The 12,316-nt window shown below is 44.8% G+C and overlaps 1 protein-coding gene across 1 annotated transcript in view; it reads left to right on the top strand.

The window, feature by feature from the left end:
• Positions 1-684: 684 nt before the first annotated feature.
• LOC306913200 (disco-interacting protein 2 homolog C-like) overlaps positions 685-12,316 on the top strand; it is a gene marked incomplete at its 5' end in the record, with an annotated part of 84,753 nt that continues 73,121 nt past the window's right edge. The window contains 1 exon segment of the mRNA XM_079489788.1: positions 685-763. Coding sequence (XP_079345914.1) covers positions 685-763 — 79 coding nt within the window.

Raw genomic sequence — 12,316 nt, 5'->3', positions numbered from 1 at the left:
CGTGGTCACTGTGGTGTGTCGGTGGAGTATAGTGTGAGTGAGGTTGCCGCGTCCTTTTCTTGTGGGGAACAACGACGCCCCCTATCGGTCCCCGGGCGGAAGTACGTGCAACTCCGTCCGTGTGGTGTAGTGTGCATGCGTCACGTGACAGCGGCAAAGCAAAGCGAGCTGCAAACCAAACGGAGGGAGAGGAGAGGAGAGGAGGAGAGGAAAGAAGCTGTTGGCCGACCACCGTACCGTACCGTAGCGGGGCTGCGTGAGTCTCATCACCACCACGGTCCTCCAGCCAGCCAGCCAGCGACCACCACCAACCTTTCCCCCCCTCCCCGGGTTTCCATCTTTCTGCGTGCGCGTGTGGGAGGGAGCCGCCGCCGCGGAGAGGGAGAGAGGGGCCATGGCGGGCCCCCGTTAAACACCGACACCCCTACATTCATTTAACTGCCTTTTGTTTCGACGACGGACGGCCGAGGAGGGGCCGATATAGGAGAAGAAGCTTCTTCTTCTTCTTCCCTCCCTGTTCGAGCGGAGGAGGAGGAGGAGGAGGTGGTGGAGAAGAGGAGGAGGGAGGTGGTGGTGGTGGAGTAGCAGCGTTTTTGAACCAGGGGGAGAGCTGCTGCTGCCTGCCTGCTGTTTGTTTTCTCATCCTCCTCATCATCATAATAATATCGACGCGGTACTGAGTGAATGGCGGACCGCGCCGCGTCGCCGATACCGCTGGAGGTGCGAGCCCGCCTGGCGGAGCTGGAGCTGGAGCTGTCGGAGGGTAAGAGACAGAGAGAAACAACACACAACACAACAAGAAAGAGAGAGTCCTGGTGTATATGCTCTCTCTCCACCACTATCATCACCATCATCATCCTCACTACTATCATCCATCATTCACCCCGGGAGGGACAGACAGACTAGGCTATACTAACTAACGGAATGCAATTGTTCATTCCTGCGCCCCCCCCCCCTCCCTCTCCCTCTCTCTCTCTCTCTCTCTCTCCGCTCCTCCTCCTCCCATCCAGATGTGGACCGGCGGCCCGGTGGGCCGGCCGGCCAGACCGCCACTCTCTCTATCTCTCTCTCTCTTAGAGAGGAGGATGGATGGATGGATGGATGAATGGATGAGAGGAGAGGAGAGCTGAGCGGATAGGGCTTCACTTCACCCGCCCCGCTCGTCTCTTTGTCTCCGGGCTCGGTGCCGTTGTAAACAACCGGTCCGGTCCCGGTATTTGGGTCTGGCTGGCGGAGGGTGGGCGGAAAGAAAAAAACCCACACAAAACAACAAGACCGTTATTTTGACCTTGAGATGTTGACAGTTTGGAGCGCTATGTGCTGCCTGTCGCTGCTGCTCCCCGTGTACCTGCGTGAGCGTGTGCGTGAGCGTGTGTGTGTGTGTGTGTCACGGGTTTTGATCACAGCATTGGCGGCTGTTTGATTGGTGGCTTTTGATGTGGCTGTGATGATCCGGCGCTGGCAGGATGAGTGCTTACGGCCTGTAGGATGAGAGAGGGATGCTTTGAGGAATCACTATCACTTGCTCTCTCTCTCTCTCTCTCTCTCTCTCTCTCTCTCTCTCTCTCTCTCTCTCTCTCTCTCTCTCTCTAGAGAAACCGTTCAATCAAAGCAACCGACACACATGTCATCATAGAACAAGCGTGTTTTTAATTCACATGATCACAGAGCTACAGACAGACAGTATATACCGTATAGGCTACAAGGACACTTCTGCAGCTATAGCTACATATATTAATGGTGGGTGACATATTTTATTCATAAATATAGGCTCCCAAGGCCTACATTGTGTGTGAGAAGCCTAGATATACATGGGCTGTTAGCCAGATTGTGTGTGTGTGTGTGTGTGTGTGTGTGTGTGTGTGTGTGTGTGTGTGTGTGTGTGTGTGTGTGTGTGTGTGTGTGTGTGTGTGTGTGTGTGTGCGAGAGAGACAGAGAGAGAGAGAAAGATAAGAGAAAGAGAGAGAGTAAGCATGCCTGTGTGCGTGACAGTGATCATAGTTTTGTTTCTTTTTTCCTGTTCATTCCATCACATAACTGTAAACGCCTCCATTCTTATCATCATCACCATTCATACTCTCTTCTTTTTTTCTCACTGCAGCGACACACACACACACGCGCACACGCACACAGACAGACACACACACACACACACACACACACACACACACACACACACACACACACACACACACACACACACACACACACACACACACACACACACACACAATGTTAGGAAGGGACTAGTGGACAAGAGATCCACTGTAAGTCATTTTACAATTAGTTGCATGCTGAAAATAGCCGATCTACAAGCCCACAACGTGTATAAACAGTCATTACAACACCATCAATGTATGTGTGTATGTCGGCGGCTGTGACTCAGGAGGTAGAGCAGGTCGTCCAATGATCCCTGGGTCAGCGGTTCGAATCCCGGCTCCTCCTGTCCACATGTCGAAGTGTCCTTGGGCAAGACGCTGAACCCTACATTGCCTCCAATGAGTTGTTCGGTGTGAGCTTGCCACCATTGGTGTGTGAATGTGGGAAGTGATGACGCTGGCGTCGACTGTTCGCCGCTTCACCTACCAATGTATGAACCATTGTAAAGCGCTTTGAGCACTTGGAAAAGCACTATAAAATGCAATTCATTATTATTATCAAGGCCCGCCAAAATACATTTTGTTCGACTAAATCAACTGTAGATTTAGTCGACTAAAATCTTATGATATTTAGTCGACTAAAACTAGACTAACACTAAAACATTCCAGGTGACTAAAATGTGACTACAACTAAATGAATACTATTCAAGAGACTATGACTAAAACTAAAATCAAAATTTGCTGCCAAAAACAACACTGTTGCGAAGCATAGCGGAAGCTTGTGAAAGTTTCGTATAGCGACACGTTCAGTGCGAGAGACATGGAGGAGTCTCATGAGTGACGTCACTTGGGCTTGAATATCTGCTATTTTCAGCATGCAACCAAGTGTAAAATGACTTATACTGGATCTCTTGTCCACTAGTCCCTCCCTAACATTTTAGTCTATAATTGTCAGTATATTTAGTCTTAGTTTTAGTCATCATAGCTTGGTATTCATTTAGTTTCCATTTAGCTTTCGTCAGTGAAAAAAGGTAGTCGACGAACGTTTTTTGTCTTCGTTTTAATCGACGAAAACAGCACTGATGGAGACGAATGAACTGCAGCGGCCAAGTGAGGCATCTATTTTTAAGGGGCGCTAGCCCTTCTATAAACAGCTTTTGCTTTTTGACCACGGTAAGAGAATTCCGGTCAAATGTCGGCTAAATTCTGTCCCCGCCCGTCTCGAGTTGTTTCCATTGACGATGAACGGAGAAATTACGTCAGAATTCCGCTAAATATGACATAAATTATACATCAAAACATTAAACGCCGTTGAACATTGAAGGGGAAATGTACGTCATATGTAAACGAGCAAATCAGCTAACCAATCACAGGCAAGCCGCAACAGGCGTCCTGATTGGCCAATGGCCAGTATGGGATGATCCATGATGATGTATGATGATAAGAGCTGATCATTTTATTAATCTTTTTGATACATCTATATTTTTGAGGAGCACTAGCCCCTCCTAAATACAGGTTTAATGTTTGTCTTTAGTTCAATGTTTGTTTAATAAACGATGACGACAATGAAGGGAAAACTTACGTAATTTTGTAACTCTTTACGTCATATTGTCTTTTTATTGTTAATGGCATTTAATGTTTGTGTTGGCACCGTTTGTTTTACATCACCATTACATCACCTAATCAACATGAGTTAGACTTTAATATATCAGCGCCCCTCACTTCACACGGGTGTGATTTTTAAAATATTAAATATACATTAAATATAATTTATATAATATAAATGTATTGAATGTATTTTTTTAAACATTGTATCATGGTTAAATGATAACATAAATTGATGTACGATAACAAGAGCGCCCCTCATTTCACACGTCAATAAAAGTTGACGACGTCAAAAGCGATTGGCCCTAATGTGATGATGTATGATGATAAGAGCGCCCCTCACTTTACACGAGGGTGATTTATTTATTTATTTCAAGGACCCTCGGTTTGATGTGCATTGATTAGACCACGGAACCCCCCCCCCCCCCCCCCCCCCCCCCCTCCATCTGATACCTTTTTAAATCTCATGCTCAGTGTTACGGGTCCATTTGGTTCCCATTTGTACGCTTTCAGAGCTACAGACTCACAAGCCGTCCATTTGGTTCCCATGTGTACGCACGGCACTCTCGCGTAAACCTACAAGGGTCTATTTGGTTAATTTCCGGTACTTTCACTTCTACTCCACTGTCATCTCAAACGAGGCAAATATTGTACTTTTACTCCACGCCCTATATACATTTCGGCCAATTGAAAATAGAAAAATATTGAAAACAATACGTTGCACCACGATGCATTGTGAGCTTGTAGATCGAGCTTGTTTGAAAACTTGTGAAATCAAATGGGACATTCTGTACTTCTGTAAATTCTGATGCCCGATACATTTGTACATTTGTAGTATTGAGACTTTTACTTAAGTAAAACATGTGTTGTGACTGAGTACTTATTCCTGTGTCTGTGTCCATGCAGTGTGTCTATCAGAGCAGAACCTGCTCTGTCATAATGAGACATTCCGGCACTCTCCTCCTCCTCCTCCTCCTCCTCCTCCTCCTGCGGATATGACGTGTCCTGTCAAACTGCAAGATCAAACACTCACTGACATGACTTTGCTGTCAGGCAGAAAACTCTTATCTCATCATGTGTTTCTTCTTATAAACGCCCTACTCGATCATGCTAGCGTCACACAAAAGTATCCAAAGTACTGAATTTGAGTCCTGAAAAGTGACAGTCGTCTTGGTCATATGAGTTGTCCACCTGACACGGATGATAAATGTTCGGTGTGTGTGTGTGTGTGTGTGTGTGTGTGTGTGTGTGTGTGTGTGTGTGTGTGTGTGTGTGTGTGTGTGTGTGTGTGTGTGTGTGTGTTTGTGCGTGTGTGCGTGTGTGTGTGTGTGTGCGTGCGTGTCAGTCAGTGTGTGGACAGGGTCTTCTTTGTTGGATCACAGTAGGGACAATCGGGGGAACCCGTCGGCAAAAAAGGGAAAAGACAGCTCCCTGTTTTCCTTTTGAATTGTTTGCCTCTGGAGGGCAGAGCCAAACAGAATGTGGATACTGACTGAGCAGGATGTTGCCCGTTTGCTCCGCCATAGGCCCTCCTCTTCCGGTGGTGCACCTATGTTTTCATTCCCGCTAACAACAATGTGTACACGTTCTGAATGCCGCTGCCGACAGGCACGCATAGAATCCTCTTCGCGTTTGAGTAAGGACGCTGTGATTGGCCAGTAGCCACTTTCAGTGGCAGTCGGGGCAAAACGCTCTCACCAGAACATGATTCTGTCCATATCGGGTCGCAACTCGAACGGGGCTGAGTCGGCTAAGTGAAGCGAACTTTGCAACGTTCGACACGGCAACTTGCGCGCTTTATCACGCTTGTGTCTCTCGGTGTCTCTCGTGGCTCAAGTTTGTGCCCACCTCCATCAGACCCCCCCCCCCCCCTTTCCACCTGATGGACTATAGTGGAATGCATACAGTAGGTTGCATACAGTAGGTTGCATACAGTATATTTTAGATTATTAATTATTAGTACTTATAGAACCGATTTTTTATATATTATGCTTTTAAGTAGTTTCTCTTAAAATGTCGTTTTTATAGTATTTTTGAGTGGTGCAACCACTCCAAGGAACCACTCCAAGGAACAGCAATGTCCCTATGTCCTAATGTGACTATGTCCGTTTAGAGTACCAGTAGGGGCAAAAGTGGCGCTGTTGTGCCAGAAACAGAGAGAGAGAGATAGTGTTGCACTGTTGCCTGCTAAAGAGAGAGAGAGAGAGAGAGAGATGAGTTGCACCACTCAGTTCACACAGGTGTGATTTTTATATAGTAACTGTGTATGTGCGTACTGTGATTTCTTGTTGTCTTTACCTCTGCACAAAATAAGTTTCCAAAAGGAAAAATAAAGTTCAGTCCTTGAGAGATTACAGAGGGGACAGCTTGTCACGCATGCTGTCATCACCACGTCCTCGTTGAGTGTGATGGACATGTTTGTGTACAGTAGGTGTGTGGACACTTACTGTATAGAAAAGCGGGTTGAGTTTGTATACCTGTTCGATATTGTTTGTGTGCAGACTGACACCGTTACTCTGATCATGCAAAGTATTCTAGTCTGTGTGTGTGTGTGTGTGTGTGTGTGTGTGTGTGTGTGTGTGTGTGCGTGCGTGCGTGCGTGCGTGCGTGCGTGCGTGCGTGCGTGCGTGCGTGCGTGCGTGCGTGCGTGCGTGCGTAAAACATGCAGGAATCCTGGTCTCTAAACTACCTCCCCCTGGCCAGCCGGGGCACCTGATGGAGGGGAAGGGCAACTGGTTGGAATAACGTGTTCATTCCACGCGCTACGTCCAACCGGGGAAACTACCCCCGTCAGGTGCAAAGAAGCGGCTTGGACTTCTCATGCATAGAAGGAAGGTTATAGTCCATTGCTCTTCCCAGGTTGGCAGAGGAAATATAGCGCCCAGCATTACATTAGATAATTGACACTGGGTCAAAAAATGGGTTGCAAAATCCTGGGATGAAAATGTAGAAAAAAATTATGACATAGTCATATTATTACCAGCTGCTTTTATATTCGCGGCGGTGGTGGTCCACAGTTAAAAATAGCAGATGTACAAGCTCCCAACATGGCGAGATATGAATAGGATGCACTGTGAGCTTGTAGATAGGCTATTTTAACTATTTTATTTATTTATTATTATATATTTTGTAAAGGAATGGTTTTGGTCATACAAGGTTTCCACCTGACAGCAATATATTGTTCTATAGCAGTATCAGTCAGTTTGGTCAGATTCCATGCAAATTAGCTACTATGACTGCCTATGAATTCCACAGGCCTGGGTATACAACCTGGCCTGGCGGGGATATGCGCCCGGGCCGGGCTTTGGCATAGATTGTTAGGTATGCCCATATAATGACGATGGATATGCTCTAAAGCAGTGGTAACCAACCTTTTCAAGCCCAAGAGCCAAGAGCCCATTTTATTTTTATTTTTTATTTTTTTGCGATTTCTGACAGGCTCAATGCATGTGCACACATCCACACAAAGACTATAGTTTAAATACGAATAAATACTGATATTTATATAATCAATGCCAAAATATTAAGACAAATGTATTTTTCCATAGTCAGAGTAGAGTAGTCACTGCTTGCCTGTGTAGGTATAGTAGTGAGTGAGAGGCTGTTTAGCTCTGTGGGTTTTTATACCATAGTTCTGTTCTGATATGCATGACTATTATGCACAAGTTGTTTATCACAACGCCCCGTGTGTTGTGATGCACAACACGGGGGATAGCGGTCAAACAAGAGAACAAACGAACTCTGCAGTTGATGGCCCGATACACATGTCTGGGGCCATCACTGCAAGCTATTCTAAATCCACGTTCTGTGTATTGGTATACTGGCTGCATGTCAGTCTGACACCCGCTCACTCCGGGATCTACTTGAATGGCTCGTGCGAGCTACTGGTAGCTCCCGAACCCCTGGTTGGTTACCCCTGCTCTAAAGGTTTGTGCAGACCTTCTTCTAAATGCTCCCCCATGGTGGATCTGAACACCTTTAATATCAGCCCTAAAATTCAAAGGCTCAGAGCACCTGATTGCACTGCTTGGTTTTGTGCTGTATCCAACATTGCAGCCCTGTCAGCCATCAACTCTAGGGAACGTTCAGAAGGAACTTCTTTCTCATTCAACATCTTAGCAAAAACTCTGACAGTCACAGAAAACCAGAAAGCCCGCTTTCAGCTAAAAGTGGACCTACTGTAGGCCTATACAGTATATAACAAAATCACTAAGGCATGCATGATGCATAGCAGGAAAAAGTTACACATGTATGAATTGTGGTTATAATCTGTAGCCTACAGCAATGCATTGATAATATTCATACAGCTGTAATGATTAATGATTTAAAAATGCTACTTTATTCAGCTGACTAGTGACTATGTCTATTAATGTTGGTGGAATAATATTTGTGTTCTATAGACCTGTATTATTTAACAGGGTGAAAGTATTCAGTCAATTCAAAACATTGAACATGACCACATGTATGAATGTATGTATGCCACATGTATGTATATTAATGTATGTATGAGGAGAAAGTAAATGTGATTGTTTGATCTTTGCATGAAATCTCACAACCCTATTTTTGTGGGATATTTTCTGTGGATGTTTAGTGCAAGATGCTCAAGATAGATGGCCTGCAAAGTGAATATGCATTATGCAACCACCTGATAAGAAATATGCTACAGTTTCACTAACACAGATTGTAGAAAACAGATTTGATACATTGGACTTGATTATTGTGCATTAAAAAAAAACTAAAACGATGCAAATGTCATGCATTAGACCAACCCCATGAGAAATACCATCAAACTCTATTTGTGTGTGTGTGTGTGTGTGTGTGTGTGTGTGTGTGTGTGTGTGTGTGTGTGTGTGTGTGTGTGTGTGTGTGTGTGTGTGTGTGTGTGTGTGTGTGTGTGTGTGTGTGTGTGTGTGTGTTCAGGTGTTTAGTAATGTTGTACTGTACTGGGTTCAGTGTGGTTGAACTGGACATTGTTCTATAACCAGGTGTTGTCTTGTTAGCCTATAGGCTACTAGCCTGGTAAACCAACCACCCTGGAAGTAGGCTACTGCTTGGGTTCAGTTGGTTGAACTGGACATTGGTTCAATCATTTTGTGTTGTCTTGTTTTACTGTACAGGCAGGGCTTGACATTGACTTTTTTACTTGTCCTTCGGACAAGTACATTTCCCATTCACTTGTCCGGACACAAACGTCACTTGTCCGAAGCACGAGCACACACAAATACATTTTAAATTAACTAACTGTAAATTGGTTACTTGGTTTTGGGGAATATTAGTTGAATATTCTCAGTTTACAAGTTAATAGCCCTAGAATGTCTGTGATATAATATACATTTCATGTATTCCAAATACAGCCATAGATCGTTTCTATGCATGGTTAGCACACTGACCTCGTCGCATTTAAACTTGTATCAATGCGTGTGCACTCACCCAATAATTAATTCCTAAGGCTTGGAGTCGTTTTGGGGACTAGTTTCATATTCATTTGAAAGTCCTGGCAGAAAACGTATATTTAGTAAAATACGGATGACATTCTTTCCGGCGAGGGGCCCAGAATGAGTGCAGGACTGAACATATCAAAACTTCCTTTAGGTAGCACAAATGTATGGGCCATATAAAAATAGGTGGTGTGATCAATTACCACCTGTCAATTGTGTGCCCCATACGTTTGTGCTTCCCAAACATGGAAACTAGAGCACAATATCTGACTCCAAGTCTTATGAATTAATTACTGGGTGGGTACAAACGCAGTAGTACACATGCAGTGCTACAACTTTAAATGCACATGGTCAGTCAGCCAAAAACATTAAATAAATAATAATAATAATCTGGGGACCCCCCCCAAAATAATTTGGCGACCCCTCCGAGGGGTTGCGACACCCAGGTTGAGAACCCCTGGTCTAGAAGACTTCCTACGGCCAGAGCTGAGGATAATGTCTAAGAGGCTTTTTTTTTGGCATTTTTAGCTCCTTTTCATTTCCAGAGTAGGGTTGGAGACTTGGAGTCCGACAGGATCAATGGCTGGCAGCCACATGCATTTGGCTGCTTCAGGGATCTTAAACTGGTGACATTTATACGTTATAGGTCAGGCTGTCTAGGGGGGCTGTGTCCATAGAAAGCTTTTTTTGTCAAGGCAAAATGCTTTGGGATATCAAAAAAATGAATGTGCAGCACTTTTCTAAAAGCTGTCACAGAGCGTAGAGGGGAAGGGAGGAGAGTTGGATGCCAGTTGCCCTGGGATCAATTTCGGTTTGCAGGTTGCTATGACCCTTTCTGCAGTGGTTTTCAACCCTTTGCAGGTTGCTATGACCCTTTCTGCAGTGGTTTTCAACCCTTTGCAGGTTGCTATGTGACCCTTTCTGCAGTGGTTTTCAACCCTTTGCAGGTTGCTATGACCCTTTCTGCAGTGGTTTTCAACCCTTTGCAGGTTGCTATGACCCTTTCTGCAGTGGTTTTCAACCCTTTGCAGGTTGCTATGACCCTTTCTGCAGTGGTTTTCAACCCTTTGCAGGTTGCTATGACCCTTTCTGCAGTGGTTTTCAACCCTTTGCAGGTTGCTATGACCCTTTCTGCAGTGGTTTTCAACCCTTTGCAGGTTGCTATGACCCTTTCTGCAGTGGTTTTCAACCCTTTGCAGGTTGCTATGACCCTTTCTGCAGTGGTTTTCAACCCTTTCTTTGTATCAAGGCCCATTATTTATTGGGCATTTGAGCCACGGACCGCCATTTGATGAGATTGAGCCTCACAGACATAAAACATTTGTTGTTGTTGCAACTTGTTGGATAAGATTTTGTATTATGTTTTGGTGTATTTATTGTATTTTAAACCTATATTGTTCGTGAGTGTATGGCCCCTTAATTGATGTATTTGTATTGCTCTGGAGTGGATCTTCACATACAGCCTATTGGCTTATCAATTGATTGAATGACGACACCCAGTTATGTTCCACCTATTTAAGGATTTCAAGGCCATACCCATGTAACTTGAGAAAGCCCGGAGGGGCGAAACATTGTTGTATTTATAGGTTGTAATAAAAAAGATGGGGAGCAGATATATCGTGTGCGGACATTCCACTTTTTTCTTCATTCAGTAATTTTTGATGTGCATATCGTTTTCCTGCTTTACATAAGATTTTGTCCACAATTCCATGCTCTATTGATGTTGGTACGATAGGAGAGATAACAGCCAGGCAAACGCTGATCAAAAATAACAATTATTCTACATTCTCTATAATTGTATAGAATTCTGGTTGTAAATTATGTAATGCAGATGTTTAACAATAATTTAACTCTTGAGAGTGTACAATGAAACCAAATGGACTCGTATTAATTAAAGATCTATTAAGGGTCCATTTGGTTACCAACTCTCCATCATTTAGCTGGGGACCACCTGGAACCCCCTCAGGGACCTCTGAGAACCACTGGTCTAATCGCAATTATTGGAGATAATCATCATAGTATTAGTCGTTTCCAGGTTGAAACACTTTCAGACGTTTTCCAAAGGTTTCCAAAATTAGCAGAAATATCTGATCTACAAGCTTCGCATGGAACCATTTCAGGGACCTGTTTACAGTGGTGGAACAAGTACTGACATTTTTTACTTAGTATAAAAAGTATCAAGTACTGCAAATCTGCAATGTAGAAATACTCAAGTATTAGTACCAGTAAGACTCCCTGAGGGCGAGAAGCGACCTCGCCCTAAAGGGCGTGCACACATCCGCCTGGGTGACGGCAGACTGCTGGGCGGGCGATGGCACTTTGGCACGGGGGGTCAGATCAACATATGGAATGAATTATTATTATTATTTTAAATGTTTGTTTTTTTTTGGCTTTTTCTGCCTTTATTGATAGGATGAAAGTAGTCTGACAGGAAATGAGGAGAGAGATGGGGGGGGAAGACACACGGCACAGGCCGTCGGGATCGGGAGTCGAACCCGCGGCACGCCGTCAGGCTGGCTCAGCAGCCCAGGTGCCCAGACGTTTGAGCTAACCGTCCGGGCCATATGGAATGAATTCTGTACTAATGGTAATGCATTTATATAGCGCCTTTATCCAAGGCGCTTTACAGAGATTGTGCATTACATTCACACACCGATGCCGGAGGAAACCATGCAAGGCACCAACCTGCAACCACATTGGGAGCATTTATTAGGGGTTCAGAATCTTGCTCAAGGACACTTCAACACTAACTCTGGGGGAGCCCAGGTTCGAACTGGGAACCTTGCGGTCACTACCCCTGAGCCATTTCCGCCCCTACTGGCCATATATGTGTCTTGAGTGTACAGGGTTTGATGAGGTCAGATCAACATATGGAATGTCAGAACAGGTCAGCTCCATATATGGAGATCTAAGGGTAGCAGTGTCTAGAGTGTAGAGGGTTTGATGTGGTCTGGCCATATTTGGAGGGTGTCTTGAGTGTACAGGGTTTGATGAGGCCAGATCAACATATGGAATGTCAGAACAGGTCAGCTCCATATATGGAGATCTAAGGGTGGCAGCGGGGGCAGTGTCTTGAGTGTACAGGGTTTGATTAGGGCCCAGGTAGGGCTGGACATACATTTTTGGGCCTGTAGGTGATGATCCAGTCTTCTCCATGTATGGCTTTCCAGGGTT

Source organism: Electrona antarctica (genome assembly GCF_951216825.1).
Source record: "Electrona antarctica genome assembly, chromosome: 20".
NCBI lineage: Eukaryota > Metazoa > Chordata > Actinopteri > Myctophiformes > Myctophidae > Electrona > Electrona antarctica.
Note: the sequence above shows the minus strand (reverse complement) of the source record. Positions and strands in the feature narration are given on the sequence as shown.